We start from the raw sequence: 19089 nt of genomic DNA on the forward strand, positions 1-19089 counted from the left end.
AATTGAATGCATCACCCAAGAGACTGCAGACTGCAGTCAACTCTGCTGAAAAGTACTTATTTTAACACCATTAATATATTGTTTATGTCAAAGTTGTTTGACTAGCAAGTTATGATATAAAAGAGTTTGAGGGTTTTATTTATTTTTGTTTTGTTAATAAGTAAGAGACTGAAAGAATCTATTCTATTTTTATGTTTGTTTTGTTTATTATCGATTAATGTTCCTTTTTTGTTTATTTTATAAATAACCCTAATAATACTACATTTATTAATTTATTTATATTATATTATATTTATTTCTATTTTTCGGGTACTGTTCATTATTTTGTCTCAGAAAATATGGTCACCGTGTCTATACAATATTTTGACCCCCACCTGTTTTATTTCTTTTTGCAAATCGGACATCTAGAAACACACTCTTTACGAATAATCTTAGTTATTTTAACTAGAGACATATATGAACTACATAATATAGCAAGTAGTGCATTCGTAAAAATCGAACTCGAGACGTCAAAATAAATGGGTCCCTGATTATGTCCGTCTGTCCATTTTTTAAAATGGTTGTTCACCCTAAGGAAAGAGATATTTTTCGTCAGTAAATTATTATTTGTAAACATTCATGTTCTTTTCAAAACAGCCACATTAATATAATCCTTTCTGAATTCTATGTTTTGTAACAGTTTGATATTTAATGCAAATGAGCAAGGCTTGACTTTAATATATGCATATTTAAATGTTGTTTGCGCCTATTTATACTTACAGTATTACAAGTGTTTATGTCGATGTTATTTTTCAAGTGTTCCAACACTTTTTCCAAATTACCGGCTCGTGCTGAACGCAAGAATGAAGTATTTCCATCACCCTAGAATAAGAAACAAATTATGATTTAAAGTTAAAAATTTATCACAAATACGAAAAATTCCTTTAAAAATATGTACAAAATATTTTTTAAAATAATAGACAAAACAGTTTAGAAGGTAGAACACATTATTTTTAACGTATCTTATTATTTATTTTCTTTTAGATTCAAGTATATCTTCGATATTAAAAAGAAAAAATGTGAAAACATCGATTTTTTTCCTGAGGTTCCGTATTCTTAAGTTTTGGATATCAGTAATAAAAATAAAAAGGCAATTTAGATAGAATTTGCTTCAATATTGTGAAAATAGTTCATAATTTCAGAGTTTAATAATTCTAATTGAAAATCTGTCGGGAATAAAAACCAAATATTTTGCACTCACGATAAAATCATTGTGAAATTCAGACATGCATAAAATATTATACAGTGGATCGAAAATTGGTTTCGTTGCCGTGCTTTAAATTTTCTTATGAACTTATAATACATTCTACTCGTACGTCTTCTTGGAATAGGGTGGAACTACATATTTTTGTATTGTTAGTTAACCATCAGACATAAAACAAGCGATGGGGGTTGGTTGGTTGGTTGGTTGGTTGGTTGGTTAAGGTATGATGATGTGATGGAAGTTCTGGTGATCGGAACTAAACTTTTGTGGAGGATAAAATATATTGAATGGCTAACATCAATATTTTAAAACGACATTTCTTTAGAAAGGGAAATCCAAAAAATTCGCAACTATGTAAGTACCATATATTAAGTTTGGCTTGTTTAAAATAAAAATGGGATTAAATGTCTTATAAAATATTTATCACTTTTTACATTCTCCACACATTTTCTTCGAGGAAATGCATTGCGAAAATATATAATTTATGTGTCCGATAAGCCGTGCGCCACTGCATGTACAAGGGCGCTTAATTTTGTTTTAATATCTACAGTTCAGTGGCCATTTATAGTATTCTGTCACCTCGTCTCATTCTTATCTATAGTTCTTACCAAAAAGCACTTGACCTATTTTTGTCATTAAATTCTTGATTTTCTGCTAATATTTCAGAAATGACAAGACCAAAATATTTATCAATTCTTTACGAGAGGCTCTATCCACGAAAAAACTTAAAGTTAACACAGGGTGGAATTTAACCCTTAACTCTTTTATATAGGATCTAGGTACTATTCACGCCACGGATATTTTATTGGCTTTGGATAAATTCCTTGATTTTTAAAATGAAATGCCCCTTATGCTGTTCCAACGAATAATGCGATTATTTAGCAGTGATGCAAAAATATGAAAAACTGCTGCTTCATGAGTTTTCTCCAAATTAATTGACTCTGACTTTAGGTTTAATTCACAGCTACTACTAAAGTGGAAAACGGGACCTAAGTTATTTATTTATTGCCCGTGTTTTTTGGCATTATATAAATAGCATAGTAGAAAATTCCCAATAAAACAAATCGGCAGTAGCCAGATTTTTGTATTTAAAAATGTGAAGGAAACATCTGGAAATTAAGATTCTAAAAAAAAGATAAATTAAAAATTGCTTTAAGGAGGGGGTTTGTAGACATGTGGTGTTGTAGCTCGCCTCAAATCTATGTATACCTGAATCGAGTTGAAATGAGCTTGATTCGACCCGATTCCACTTGGCCATCGGAAAATTTCTGAAGAAAAAACCTGTCTAGAGGAATTGCTTTTACAGATAATTCTTTATGGTTTGTTTATCTGCAAGTCAGTGTAAAAAAAATATAATTTTGTATTAATAAAATTTAAAAAAAAAATGCACATACATTAGGTAGCATATTCTTATATGGTGCTGAACTATTCAGTTCTTCATTGTTTAACACGAATCAAACTTTTTCACTTCTTAGAAAGCGCTGCCAAACTAAATCATCTTCTTGTGTGGTGGAATAACAAGAAAAGATTTATTTGATCTTAACTGAGATAAGCCGTTGGTGGAAACATATCAAAACTTAATTTTTTTTGTTGTTTCCTATTACAAAATAAGCCCAGTTAGTCCGTTTTTATTAACAAAACTAAGTAACATCAACAGGAACAGATTGATTTAGTTTCCCCAATGGAAAACACATAATTCCAAATGCACAACTACTCAACGAACACTTTTATCGGTAGTATCCATACTGCGAATATTGCTTTTGTTAATGGTGTAAAATCCTGCTATACTATTGATAGATTTTCCAACAAAGTACGGGTAGGTATTGTTAAATTTCTATAAAAATCCAAAGCTCGATGACATAAGCTCGGAAATTTCTGTTTTCGTTCGTTTATTTAATAATTTAAAGTTCTTTTCCTTCAACAAGTGAACTTACTTTTTTTTAACAATACTTCGGTAAGATACATTTCTGATTTCCCTTAAACTTTAAATTGTGAAAGTTTTTAAAGATGACCTTGTTTCATTATAAGACTTTTTTTTTAACTTTTCTCGCATTTGGTATTTTTGCACATAAGTTCACGGATGAATCGCTTCGAAATTGTTATTTTTATCTCCTCCAACGTCAACGTCAGTCTAATTCCATAACGAAGAAGAGGGCTAATTTTACCGACAAGACCCTGAACAATCTGCAAAGCATACCTACTATTGATTAACACAGTTTGTTATAGAACACGCCCTTAAATTCTATTAATATGACGAACTGTAACAAATTCTTACTTAAGGCACATTATTGATTTATATGATATCCTTACATAAAGTTAATGCTGCATGTACATATTCGAAAAGTTGCAGTGCTTTAGTTTTATTGAAAAACCTTAATTCAGTCTCGAAGTTTAAATTTTTGAAACAAATTTAGTCCCTAAATCTCTACACCTTCTGTTAGAAATTATGTACCCCTTGTGGAGGAAGGAAATATTGTACATAATTGTATTTTTATCGGCAAAGCAAAACGTCTGTATTAGTATTTAATCCAAACATTCTATTCATCCCTTGTCGTCATTCAACTTTTATTCAAGAGCATCAAGATACCACCCTCGTTTTTTTTGGCTTCCACTTGAATATCCGGATGCGGGAAGTAAATTTTGTTTACTTCAGCTGTTCCATGTCAACGCAACGTTTATATGTACTTCGCATATATTTTCATTACGAAACACAAACACTCAATAATCCTTTTGTGCGATGTCCCACAAAAGGTGGTGAAGTGTTGTTAAAGGGCGAGTACCTGCCTACATATATTTTATATATATTATTTATACTTATTCAAGGGGATGTTGATTAAAAATGCATTGCTAGTTCGTAAATACAGCCATGGACAGAGAAATATCACATCTAATGGATCAAAAATTGAAACCAACTTTTCTTTATAGTTTTTTTGTAATATTGTTTTCAGCAATTGAAACAATTAAAAATGTTGAGTTTTTGTTGTTGCCTGACAAATAGTCCACTCATATTGTATGTCATATATTTTCATTAGTTACGCAAAAAATCTTGTTGGCTTTGATTGTTTTACGAAGGTTGATTCAAAATATGGGCCAAAACCAGCAAATTTTTCCAATTGTTGAAACGATGGTATGCCTCAGGGCACCGTTTTGTCTCCAGCACTCTTTCTTATTTTTATGATGATCTTTTATCTGAAACTTCTAACCAACTAAATTGTTTCGCCGATGACACTTCCTGATTTTCCTGACTTTGTCCCTCGGATGTGGACTATCAACAAAATCGTATGATAAACTCATTAAATTCTGATTTTGATAGCATTGTCTAATGGGGAATCAAAAACCGTGTAGAATTTAATGCTTTGAAAACTCAATGCTGCCTACTGTAACAAAAGGTACTTGCATCAAGGAGATTGAGAAGCTTTTTTTTTACACTTCAGCTTACAGTTCCAAAAACCTTGCTAAGTTTTTAGGTTTTTTCGGTCGATGTGAGAAGTATTTTGCCCCTTTTGATCTGACAATTCCCATATCTGGGCAGGTGTTCCAATAACCCACTAAACCAAATGAGTCTTTTGGACATCCATAATTCAAAAGAGAACTCTAAGAATAGTATGTGAGCGTTGTTTAACTGAAACTTTTGTATCTATTGAGCACCGTCTTATTTTGTCGTTATTTTCATAAAAATGCTCTATTGAAATAGCCAGGTGCATTATTCCCCACAAACAATTCAACCGTAATACCCTTTCTTCTAGAAATGCTCACCAGTTTACACTTAAGCCCAATTTTGGTCGTACTGTAAAGTACAGAGATTCTTTTTTTTAGTCGCACTACACGAATGTGGAATGCCTTACCAGACTTAATATTTCCCCTTCACTACAATCTGCAGACATTCAAAAGCAATGTGCATCGGTATCTTCTTTTTAATACTATGCATGCTCGCACTGTGTCTAATCATCTTAAGGTTATTCATATCCTCTTGAGTGCCACTTTTCCGAAAAACTTCTACGTGTGTTGATAAGACCATCGCATAGTAAGAAAATGTAAAATCGACGCATTTTATTCATTCCAAACATCATCATGACCAAAATTAACGAAGAATTCAACTTAAACATTTCGACTGAAAAAACCGCTCTATTGATTTCACGAAAACTCACCTGAGGAAATATATACATACACTTTTGGAAAAGAGTCGTATAGACCGATAAACCGTATCGGACCTGACGGAAAAACGTTTTTACTTCTCCCAAGAGGTAAAGCCTACATTCCAAAGCATACTTTAAGATCCGACAGCAAAAATTCTAAAATCCAGCGTGGAATTTCATTCCCCAGATTAAGTGACAAAATTTAGTGGAAAGTGTATCTCGAAGACGAGAGCCAATGTTAAAAAATGTTGGTCAATCAACTAAATACATACTAGTATAGAACTTGTTGGAAATTTTTTGTTTTCTTCAGTAAAATTTAATTTTTCAACGTCAAGGATAAAATACGTAGTCAAAGGTTTTTTTGATTTTCCACATAACTAAGGAAATTATTTTAATTTATTATTTAATAAGTTTGGCTTTTTGTTCACTTTCTATAAGAATATTTAGTAATTGTATGTATAAATACAAAACAACATAATTTTATGATAAATAATAATAAAAAAGAGTGTGCTATTTCTCTGTCCATAGCTGTATGTACATAATTTTAATTTGTAAAGTTTTTTTAATATATTGAAAAAGTAAAACCAATAAATTGATTATTTCAAAACACATATGTAGCAAGTGGACTTGTGTGGATTAGTAAATTAGCTCACCTTTTATAAGATTGCTCTTTGGTCAAAAAAATTCGGTTAAAAAGTCTCACTAACTCGGAAACCTATTTATGTGCATTATGTAAGTATTCTGTTGAGAACTAAGGCCTATTGACTTACAACTCTAAACTATTTCTGTGTGCGATTATTGTTGCCAGAGATGAAGGGGACCTACCGTTTTAGCCGAATCTAAACGGCTAATTTTAAAAATCACTTTTCATGACAAGAATTACTCATGGAGGTTTAGTCAATTCCTCGTAAAAGGTATTACTATTGAAAAAATATCTTTAGAGCTCTTGGTTTTAAACCCTGCATGTGCGTAGGGTTTGAAGTTTGAACCCAAGAGCTCTGGCATGAAAGTCCAACGCACTAACCATCATGCCAAGGGTACAACATTCTCTTGGATGCTTGGATTTAAGAAAGAAGGTTATGAAAAAATATGAATTTAGCTCGTAAGACATTTAATTTTTATTTTATTGTTATCAAAAATGGATGACCATTTATTTCCATTACCTTAATTTACTCATAATAATATTAATTTAAATTTTCCCTCAAGAAACAACAAACATAAATAAAAATATGTAAATAGAATTTGCATTTCATAAAAAGGAACAGTAGAGAAAGGTTTTTTAGGTCTTAGGTGGAAATAATAATTTTTGTCGCATGTTTAAAAATAATTTGACAACCATTTACATGTCAAATAACTGCTAGTTATGAATTTTTTTTATAAAAAATAAAGCTTATTAAAATAATAGAAGTTGAAAGCGGTCGTCATAGAAATATATAGGAATATTTGTATTCAAGCAAAACATTTAGCTGTACGACTTAGATTGTGTTGCAATTAGGTTTTGCCACAATAGTGTAACGATGAAATGACAATAAAATGTTTCCACTAAGTATTACCTTATTTTGCTTATTTATTTCTTTCCTTAGATTTCAATAGACGGATAAATTAGGATATACAATTGAAGCCGTATATTTAACAATTTCATAAAAACATCATCGACCTTTGCAATATTTGCATAACCTAGTCAATTTATGTGCTTGTGCATTACATTTTTCCAAACAAAAATAGCTATTAAAGGGGTGATGCCTGAATGATAATTATATAAAGCTTCACAGGTCCTACAAATAAAATGTATTTCAAGCTTTTCCAATATATTTAAGTCATTTTCAAAAGGATTTAGTATCGGAACTTGGCCAACTGAACTTTTGTCTCTATTTACTTTAATAACAGAACAGGTATTGAAAATACATTTAGTTTAGTTTTTCCTAACTTATAAAAATGAAATGCATCTATCTTCTATCAGGATATTTTGAAATAAAGATAACATAAGGGACTTCATTTGCAGTCAACAAAATTTCTTTGAACGTAAATTTTGACAAAGGCAGTTAGTTTTCAAGTGTCATAAACTTCACTAACCTATAACTTCAGTTCATCGTACAAAAACTATCAAAAACATTATTGTCAACAAAACACTCCTCAGGCAGCTTCAAGTCCTTCATGACTTGAACAACCGGGAATTAGCAATCACGGCACAAATTTTGAATGAGACATTAATATTAGTTGAAGATCAACTTCTAAAAATATCAGGAAAAATGATGACTAACTTTGGTATGGAATCTTCTACACGGATTTAACAACGTGACGAATTTTTTCTTCTTTCTTCAGGACAGGGATTATCTTTCAGAAACAACGTATGATGCCAACCAACTTTCAATTTCCGCTGAAGAAAATGGACAAAAATTAACCGACGACCAGCGACTTGCACAAAACACTATAATCGACAACGTGATTGATTATATAGTACCTGGCGGGACTGGACAAACGTTCTTGATCAATCTTTTGCTTGCTTAATTTAGAATGCAAGGAAAAATTGCATTAGCAGTAGCATCATCTGGGACTGCTGCAACATTACTACAGAATCTAAAACCGCTCACGCAAGTTTCAAATTGCCTTTAGATTTGCAAAGCCAAAAGCGTCCATTTTGTAGTATCTCGAAACAAAGCTCACTAGGTAAAGTGCTTAAAGAAACGACGTTTATTGTGTGGGACGAATCGATAATGGTAAATAAAGGAGAGCCTGGAGCTTTGGATCGTACATTTAGAGATTTTAGAGCTGAGCTGATAAACGTCCGATGGTCCGAGGTGTTGTGATACAGTTCGCTGGTGATTTTCGGCAAGCATTGCGAGTTGTGCCAAGAGGTACAAAAAGTGATGAAATAAATGCTTGCTAAAATCGTCGTTTTTGTGGGCTTCTGTCATACTTTTAAGATTGACCAGAAATATGCGCGTACATTTGGATGATAATAACGCAGCACAATTTTCAAGAACTCTTTTGGATATTGGAAATGGAAATATTTTAAATAATGATGGTGAAGTTCTAATAGAACTAACATTTGCAACAAGCGTCACTGGACAAGACAATTTAATAGCTAATGTTTACCCGCAAGTCTCCCAAATTTCAGAGAAAACCGAACGAGCGGTTTTATCACCTAAAAACGATTCTGTTACAAGCATAAATAATACATTGTTTCAGACTGATCAAGAATTTTTGAATTCTTTGAATACATCAGGACTTCCTCCACATAAACTGGACTTAAAAATTGGGGCTCCAATAATACTTATGAGGAATTTAAATGCACCGAACTTATGCAATGGCACTTGATTACGGATAGTAACTATGTAGAGGTACGTGATTGAAGCTAACATTTTTTCCGGCTCAGCCCAAGGTCAAGTCGTTTTCATTCCCAGGATATGATTACAAACAAATACCCATTGGAATTTAAACGAGTACGATTTCCTATAAAGATTTGTTTTGATATGTCTATAAATAAGGTACAGGGACAGAAACTGAAGGTTGGAGGACTTGACATTAAAAATCCCTGTTTTACAAACGGACAATTTAATGCTGCTTGCTCACGTGTAAGCTCGGCAAAAAATCTATATGTTTATGCTAGTTACCAAATAAAAGCCAATATTTTTAGCAAAGAAGTATTAAAATCGTAATAGAAATATGTTTAGAGACAATATATAAATTAATAAATTAAAAAGGGACAATATAAGAAGATAGTAGTTTTTTCATCCTCATTTTTTTTATATATAAAATAGTATCTTCCAGATGAAGCCGGAAAAAACCAGCTAGTTGTAAATAAATAAATATTTCTCCCCTCCAATTGTTCAAGGATAACTTTAAAACAAATGGAATTGTGCAGAAAATAAATAAATTATAGGGCAATAAAGTTCAATATATAGTTTAATGAAAAAAAAAATGATCTATTTTCATTTTGATTTAAGTTGACTTGAATTAATAGTAAAGGATATTTTTCTTGGCTAACTTTCCAGTCAACTTTTCAATAAAGTTGACAAAGCAAGTTTTTGGCAGCTAGCCAATCAGATACTAGAAACTTGCCTTACTTTCAAGTTCCTTATGTCGTCTGAACCGGCCCATTGATAATTGTTGTCACAAAATTTGTACCTTGTGTATAAAGTCAGGGGCTGCCAAAGCCGTAACAAGAGAATTATTTTCCGGGATACGATTTTTGAACAAAAAGAAAAAAAATCGACTCAGATTGGGAATGAATTTATTATTTCATTAAATAAATAAATAAATTTTGTCATCATCTTTGATATAGTAAAAAAGTAATATGTATTTTGGAAAACGATTACTCAAAATCAATAGTTATTTCGGCTTATAATAAAGGAGTCGTGAGCTTAAAATGTGTTTTTGTGAAAATAAAACAAACCCCTAAATATTCCCCTAGTTTTTGGCGTGACGGCAACCAATTTAAATATATGGCACTCTTTTTTAGATTTTATCTTATTTATAAAAAAAAAACTACGAACTTGATTATTTTTTTAATTCACAACATTTTACAACTGACTCATTGCAAAAACTCGAAGAAATTTTGAAAAAACTTAAGAACCCCGAATGGAAAAAAAATTAGAAATCAGGGTAAAACTATCTTACAATGTATAAAATGAAATTCTGAAAAAACCTTAAGAAACCTCAATGGGGAAAAAAAACTTAAAAATCAATGTTAAACTATCTTCCAATGTATTAAAAGATCACTTTCAAAAACTTTGAAACCAACAAACGATGCACCAATGATTTATTATGCGATGCCCTCTTTTGAGAACGATATTTTGGATGCAGATATTTTTGAAGAAGAATTATGTTTAGCAAAAAGTAAACTCAGAGATAGAAATGCTTCAGGAGTTGATAGGATCACGGTTTAGTTTTTTTAAATAAGGAAGTAATGAACTCATTCAAAAACTTACCGTGGTAAAAAAAAAATATATGCTAACAACTGGAATCATACCAAATAACTTAAAGAAAGCGATTGATCCAGAAAAGTACAGTGGAATATCCTTGTTAAATAATTTGTATGAACTTTTTCTAACAATCCTAAACGAAGACTTAGCTATTTGGATAGAACATAACAAAGTACTTAAAGATTGCCATTGAAGCTTTTGTAGCGACACTATATTCATTTTGACAAATTAAGGACCAGGAAAAAAAACTTTATGACCATTTTGTTCAAGTTTTCAAGGCTGCATTCGATACAATCGATAGAAAAGCCTTGTTCGCAAGCTCAACAGCAAAGGATCAAAAAGTTATGGAAGAATGATAAGGATCTGTATGATGGGAAAAAAGCGACTTCGTTCGTCATATCAGACTCGTTTGAAACATCAATGGGTGTAAAACAGGGATGCCCCTTGAGTCCTCATTTGTTTTCTTTGCTTATTGGTGATTTCATTGATGATTTATCGGGAGGATAAGAGTTTGCTGGAGATTCTATTTGCAGACGATGTTGTTCTTTTTGCTTACTCTCCAGAAACGCTAGAACTAATGATCAACCGTCTCGAAGTATACTTCATGTTGTGGAATCTAACGGTCAATTTAAACAAATCGAAGGCAATGGTGGATTAGGTAGAAATGAAAAAGTAAAGTCCATTTAAACCATGAACCTAACGAAGTTGTGAAGCATGTACATACATAAATACTTGAATGTGCTTTTTACAAGCAACCTGAATATGGAAAGCCATTTTAAAAACAAATTGATCAAAGCGAAACTGTTTTGCTAACGAATTAATTTCAAGTAGCGTGAATTACAAAGTGTTTACTACAGTAGCAAAACGTATATTGATACTGTACAAGTTTGGGCCTTCAGAAAATATGAATCGGTAAAAAATCTATTAAGATTCTACGTATGTTTCAAACTTCCAAAAATACACCAAACTACATGATAATTATTCAATTATCACCAATTTTCATCAAAGCACATGGGCTGCACATCGACTTTCTTTTAAAACTCTTTACTATGGGTGATGACAGAAAACCTTAAGTGATTGCGATGAATATTATTCAGAAAAAAATTGTTTGGTTCAAGAAGTTGAAGGAATTGGCAAATTAATGTGGAATGGATTTTATTCTAAACGTTCAATCTTGTAATGGAAAAATGTCAAAGATATCTTGCATAATTCATCTCTAAGGCTGATGGAAAATGTACACTCGATGCATCTCACAAGCAACTTCTTCAGTTCATAGTGCCACATAATAGCATTCTTGAAACAAATTATTTTAAAATTGATTTCAATCAAAAAATAATATCTGAGGTTTTCAAAATGAGAGGCGAACTTGTGCGATTGAATTTTATGCCGCACCGCTTCTTGGATCTGTGATGATGACTTAATAGTGCTTCTTAACTGCGAGCGAAATATAATCAATCTTTATAATTTTAATAAAAAAGCTATGACTTAACTATTTTTAGTGTTATTAGGTTTTAAACAAAATGTATTTGAGGTGGATATCTCAGCTGTTTCTTAAGATATGGACGACGAAAAAGGTATCCTAGGTGTATGAACACACACAACACATCTCTCTAAAAACATTTAATGTAGATTCTATGGACCTTGAAACGTCGAGAATGTCAAAAGAAGTAATTTAAAAGATGTCTATATATGAATTAAATAATGTGTATGTTTTTTTCTCAAAAACTTTTTTAACAGTTTTATTCAACCGTTTTAACTTTATCATGAAACTTTTTTTGAAGTTTAAAAAATGATAAATTTATGTGACGGATAGCGGTCAACATACATCCCTCAAATGCTTAGACTTGGAGCAACTTTGCAGAACCTAGGTGGAGGTGAATATCAGTGGCTAACTGGACCGATTTTGGAATTTCTTTTGCCCAAAGTACTTTTAAAACAATCCTCCAAAACGCCACTAAAATTTTAGAAGAACAAAATTGGTCCTTCGTGGAATAAATGGGCAGTCGAAAACCCGACACAAAGACCAAAGAACAAATAATGGTTCACACACTGTTGATTTCACATACATTTTAATTTTTCCTAGCTGTGGAATGTGTGTGGGACACATTTGTTTTTCCAAAAGCCATTTCAAAACGAAGAATTGTATTTCAATCGGAAACTTACATTTTCGACAGAACCAAAGAACGAACAGTAACAAAAACACAATGGGCAGGTTCAAACTACATAAGGGACTTCATTTGCAGTCAACTTCATTCTTTGAACTTAAATTTTGACATAGGCAACTAGTTAGTTTATCAAGTGTCTTACATTTCAAATTCAGAGGTTGACTTCTCAAACCTTTACTTTAAGTTCAAAATACAAAAACTACTTAAAACATTATTGTCTACAAAACACTCCTCAAGCAAGCTCCAAGTCCATCACGATTTATATTTTGTATTGTAAAGAAATATTAATTATTGTTTTTCCAAATTGACAAGAACCCCTTTTACAGAAAGCAATAAACGAAGTTGTGCAGAAAGTAAATAAATCATAGAGCAATAAAGTTCAGCTTTCAGTTGAATGAAAAAATATTATCAACTGTAATTTTGACAGAAATAGACTTGATTTTATAGTTAGTGAGATTTTTCTTGACTAACTTTCCAGTTAACTTTTCATTTAAGTTGTCTTAATTGGAATGCAGTTTTTTTCAGATACTAGAAACTTGCCAAACTTTCAAGTCCCTAATGTCGTCTGAACCTGCCCAATGTATTGCGATATCAATGTCAGAAATAAAAACAAACATTATAACAGTACAATGTAAGGCATGTTTCGTAAGTTGAAATTTCTGACAAATATTCACAATTTGCTGTCAATACTCATTGAAAAATAAAACAATTTTGTAAAAATCGATGAAAATTTGAATTTATCAAACAGTTTCGTTTATTCAGCGTCTGTCAATTTAATTCTGCAAGAACGATAGACGACATAAGAGCAGACTTGACAGCACACGTAAAGCACGACATCGTTCTCGGCTATCGCTTAGACGATTGTCGTCAGATAATTTGCGTGATGAGATCCCAGATTTTGATCATAAGATATTGCTGCTGGTAATTAAAATAATAATTCATCAAAACGAATCACGAAATAAAACAAAAAATGGAATGTTAAATTTCTTAAACAAAATAATCCCAAAGTTCTTAACACCTTCAACTATTATTTAAAAAAAAAAAGAAAATACTTCTAACCCGCCTTTCCAAAATTGAAGTCCACACATAAGAATGTCAATTCCTACTTCAAGGCAATTTATCACTATCTTAAAGTCAAAATATTTCACAGACAAAGAATTGAGTTAAAATGACAAGAACAGTGCAAATATGTGTGGGAAAGTACCTATTTTCACAAGGAAATAATAACAAATGTCAAAGAAAAAGGTGATATCAATTACCTAAACTCATATCCAATTTGGTGAATGCGCATTAAAGGCTTCTCTCTCACTCTCTTTCTCTCTTCATCGTTTGTCTCTTTTGAACTCGTGTACGAAAATTACATTTCCATTTTCATTATATCAACTATGAGAAAATTAAGTTAAACTCTCAACATTTTCGCAAATTTTTCGCTCTATGAATATTCCTGATGAAAAATGAGGACAAGAAAAACTACTACGGACAAACTGCAGTAGATTCGGCCCTTTGATAACTTTGGGTTTTAAATAATTGTGAAATTTTTGACCATTTAATTTCGCGTTCGACCTTACTCACGTCATTATAGTTGCACGAAGCACATTAATCAAGTTTCCAAAAGGAGTTGAAATTATCCCCAATCAAATCAAATGACACCCTTAACATTATTTTCTCTCACACCTTAAGTGTTTTCCGAGTCAATAATTTCATAGTATATATATGGGAAGAGGTTTTTGCCCCCAGAAACGGTTGTCGTGGATAAATAGTTTACAATAACTTAACTTTATCCTTCGACTGTTCACCCGACCAAAGAAACATATACAGTGGTAACAAAAATTGAATAATTTCGATTTGTATGACATAAACTTTTTCAAATTGGTCATAAAAGTCGTAACTCAATATTCATGTAACTGCACAGGTACAACAATCATGTTATGAAATTATTTCATTTTAGGTACTTTTTCTCTGGTTTAGATTTTACATAGCCACTGTGCCCCACCCAAAGAAATGTTTATGACATTTTCAAAACCTCCATACAATTTTTAGAACTTAAAAAATCAAATAATTTTCATAGTTTTTTTTTTCTTTTTAATTGAAAACAGCTTCTCAAGAGTTTTTAATGGTTAAATTGATTCTTTTGCTGCATTTTGTAGAAGTTACCAATTACCACCCTTTAGAATTTATCGATTTAACCCATGGACGCCATTTCGCAGACTAAATTTTCTTCTGCAGCAAAGATTTTTGAAAACTGATATTCTTTTCAAAGAGAAAAACAATTTCAACAAACGAAATAATAATAATTTTAAACTTTTGTTTTCTTTCTTGTTTTGGCTTTTTCGTTTCTCACCTGAGCTCCACTTTCGGTAACCATTTTTAATTTCACAACTTGATTTTCTGAATTTCCAAGAACAAGAACTTATTCGATTGTGGGTTTATTGAATAATACAAAATTGAAGGAATCCGGTAAAATTTTCACACATTGTTTTATAATTTTATAATTTTAATAAAAGTTTATTCCTATGTTTGTTAATTAAATATGTGTAGATAAAAATTATGTTTTGTAAATTGTCTTAAATTTTGTTTAAATAGATATATTTTTTTCCTATGTTTCTAGTTTTTAATCGTAGCACATACTTTTATTAAAGTTAAATTCAGACTGGGCGGAAGAAAAATAGCCGCTTATCCTTTTCAGTGTTCTAAGGATATTTCTCGCATTCGCATAATGTTCGCAGACAGCATGTCCCATTTCAAGGCATGCGCATTTCTGTCTTTACATAAAAGGGATGATGTCATTTCTATGCACAATGCCACACGAACGACATTATTTGGTATTGTTGTTGTTCTTTATTTTTGCAACATGATTAAATGCTGGCAGCAGAGTACAAAAGGGTGGTGTGGTAAATGGTAAATATGGCAGCACATTCGTGATATAAGAAATAAATAAAGTTTCTTGGTTTTGGTTTTGGTTCTGGTTCCTAGAAACAAAAATATGAATGCACGCAATGCAGTGTCGAGAGCAAAATGTTGTGGTCATTGTCATTGTTTTGCTGCTAGTGGGTTCTTTTGAATCAGAATTGAAAAGCTGAGAAAAGATGGTGTTCGTTGTCCTGTTCCGGAAGTTGGCATTGATGATGGTAGTTATGGTCGTTTAAAAAATGAATGGTTTTAATAAATAAAAGTGGTAGGTGTTGTTTTGATCTTTCTCGTTACAAATCTGGAATTCAGTATAAGAAGGTGTAGGCGAAAGGATTTGGGACAGCAGGACGTGGTCGTGCGGCCATATTTGATTGCTCTTTGCTACTATAAGACATACAATGTTCCTATGAAAAAAAAATAACTGGCCACAGAAAGTTGGTTTTTGTATGTCATAAAAAGAGAATTCTTAAACTTTACAAAAGACAAAGTTGACAAATATTTGTTTTTGTAAGCTTGAAATTTATTTTTGCTTCTGTTTATTGGAGAAGAAGGGTATGTATTTTTTTAAATGAGCAAACAGGGTTGCCATAATGTCATTATTTGTTTCGAAAAAGAAAAAACAGGCTGGGATGCGACCCACACTGATAACTTCCCATCCAGTCTGTTGATTTGTCTTTAAAAATTTGTCAATTGAATTATTTAAAAAAAAATTTAAATTAATAACAAGATATTTTTGGTAACGAGATGTTTTAGTCGTTAACCAATTTTTATCAATTAACCAATTTTGTTCCATTTTTATTTTTTAAAAGTTTTTATTTCTTATATAAACAAATACAATTCTTCTATTGTTCACGTGATATCGAGAACCGAACATCATTTTTACCAAATGTTCTTACTGTTTTTTTGTAGATTTTATTTTTTTATGATAAAAAGGACTGTTGGATTTTTATCAAAAATTCACTGAACATTGAAAACAATATTTTATGTGAGATAAAATATGTTTGAAACCAATATTTTTAATTTTTGAAAAGCTATTTGAGTCGAAAATCATTTTTTACGAACTTTTAGAAATGCTTTTTTTATTTAAGTCGGAAATAAATTTTTACCTACTTTTGTTAATTATTAAGTAGTACCCATAGCATGATGGTTAGTGGGTTGGACTGTCATGCAAGGGGACTTGGGTTCAATCCCTGCCTGTGCCACCTTAATGCTTAATTTAAAAAAATTAATTTTCGCGGGTACTGCCTCTTGCGAGGAATTGACAAATCCTTCAAGAGTAATTCTTGTCATGAAAAAGTGCTTTCTCAAACTAGCCGTTCGGATTCGGCCTAAAATTGTAGGTCCCTTCCATTCCTGACAACAGTACTCGCACACAGGAATGGTTGAGAGTTGTAAGTCACTAGTCCCTGGTTCACAACGTACTGTTGCGCCACCCCATTTGATTTTTTGATTTGTTAATTATTTTGTAGGTTTTTATTTGTTTGTAAAAAGCTATCAATTCGATTTTTCTTAAAATAGTACTTAATTTTAATAACACATTTTTAAGAAATTAAATTAGTTTAAAGTCAATGTCTCAAAGTTTTGAAAAGTTATTTGTGTCGAAAATCAATTTTTACTAACTTTTATTACTGCCAATTCGATCTTTCTTAAAATTTTATCAGCTGTCAAAAACATTATGCTTCGTTGCACAAAATTGTTTTGGAGATGAAATCATATTGTAGTCGTAAAATTTTGGAGATGACAATTTTGTTTCAGTTTTTTTTTTATTTATAAAAAAACAGTTAAATGGATTTTTTTTCAAAAAATATACCTCTTTGATATAACATTACAATATATTATATAAAATTTAATTCAAGTCTCTAGCGTTTTTGGTTCGTAAGATATTTAGGGTTAACCAAAATTTTCAACTTTTATTCAAACTGCTATATTAAAAAAAAACACCCACGCAATTTTTTAAGAGCCCTTTCTCCATTTTTCTGCATTATTATCTGTATAACAACATTTATTTGAAGTCGATATCTCTACCAAAACGTCGCAAACGTACGGATGTACAAACGTACGCACACACGCACGTGCAGACATCTTCTAAATCTTTTTTTTTCGACTCAAGGGACCTTGAAACGTCGAGAAATACCAAAATTTTCAATTTGACAAATCGGACCCATAACAATAACTTCCTATGAGAAGTTAAAAACGTTTTCTTAACATAATCGTGTTGACATTTTATGAAAAACAATGTTTTACAATGCCTTAATTTGTGTTAAAATGGTTGGTAACCCTAAAAAACCAATTGACAAATGAATCGAGCCTAACACGAAAGAAAGCATTCACTAAGCTAGCGGCTACGTAGTCAAGGCAGTCTCATTGGCTACAAAATGAGTTGGAATTTCCCCTCCGATGTAGTGTACAATTTTCAGCTACAAAGTGAGTGCACACTAATTTTGACGTTTCACAATCAGCTGTTCGGTAAGGGCACAATAATTAAAAATGAAATTAATCTTTCGGTATTTAAATATAAATCAGTCAAATTAAATCTCCTATTTCATTTAATCGAATTTAAAAACAAAACAAAAGTATTTAAAGTTCTGAAAACACAAGTGTTTCTTATTTTATGTATCTGGATTTGCAATTAATATGACAGTTCCAGATTGACCATCATTGGCTGCGTTCAATCTCAGACAGATTTTTTATCCGGATACCTTTTTGTTAGTGTTTTACGTGTAAAATAACAGCTGATAAAAAACAGCTGAGATGTCAAAAAAGGAATCCAAAGGTTTCCAAGAATTTCTGGGGTATGTAGGTAGCTGTCAAAACAGCTGAATCAACACATGGTTGAATTTCAAGAAACTTGAAAATTGATTTCAGCATTTTGTATTTTTTGGTAAACAAAAAGATACAAAATGTTATTTAAAGTTGTATTTGAGAATGTTCTATACATAATAGACGATAAAGAAGCTATTTGCCTCCGAATTTTAGAAGGTAATAATTTTTTTAAACTTCAAAATTGACTTATTTTGTTCTCGTTTTGTAGATGACCAATTTACTACGTCCAACAAATCAGTTGAATTATCAACTGAATGTTTTATCTTACAACAATTTTGACTTCAAATCTTAAATGTTTCTCTGCTTTTTGTGAATAGCTGAAAGTTGTTTTTATTTTTTGACATCTATCTCAATACAGCTATCCAACTCGTTCAACAAGGTATCCACCTATCCAAGATACCCTATCCAACATGAGATTGAACACAGTCATTGTAGGGTAATTTTGCTTTCACAAAGCAAGCTGACTTTTGACTACGTAGCCACTAGCTTTCTTATGTTGAAAATTTAAAAACATACAATCTACAGTAAGATATGATAATTTAATGGATTAAATCTATTAATTTCTTCTTTTTAATTTAAAACGATTTTAGCATAGTAATAATTTTTACAAATTCCGAAATACAATATCACAAAATCCGTTCGTAATGCAAAATTGTATGATATTTACACTACGACCGTATTTGCAATAGTTTTTTTTATGGGTTCCTAAAAGTTTCCGATTACGATGGAGTTATAGGGCTGATTATTTTATTTGCATTGTGCTCAAGCTAAAATCACTTAATACTACAGTAATTTAAATTTCCAAGGAAAAATAATGCTAAAAGATGATCTTTCGGCGCTTTTGAGACATATCGTCTTGCCACTTAAATGTATCACAAAATTCTCCA

At 31.4% G+C, this 19089-nt stretch overlaps 1 protein-coding gene across 1 annotated transcript in view; it reads right to left on the reverse strand.

Annotated features, from left to right (window-relative positions):
- Positions 1-19089, reverse strand: part of LOC129946008 (ankyrin-3-like) — a 46300-nt gene that overhangs the window by 18520 nt on the left and 8691 nt on the right. Inside the window, exon 2 of the mRNA XM_056056012.1 lies at positions 760-861. Within this exon, the coding sequence (XP_055911987.1) occupies positions 760-861 (102 nt within the window). The remainder of the gene's footprint in view (positions 1-759; positions 862-19089) is intronic.

Source organism: Eupeodes corollae, chromosome 2 (genome assembly GCF_945859685.1).
Source record: "Eupeodes corollae chromosome 2, idEupCoro1.1, whole genome shotgun sequence".
NCBI classification, from domain to species: Eukaryota; Metazoa; Arthropoda; class Insecta; order Diptera; family Syrphidae; genus Eupeodes; species Eupeodes corollae.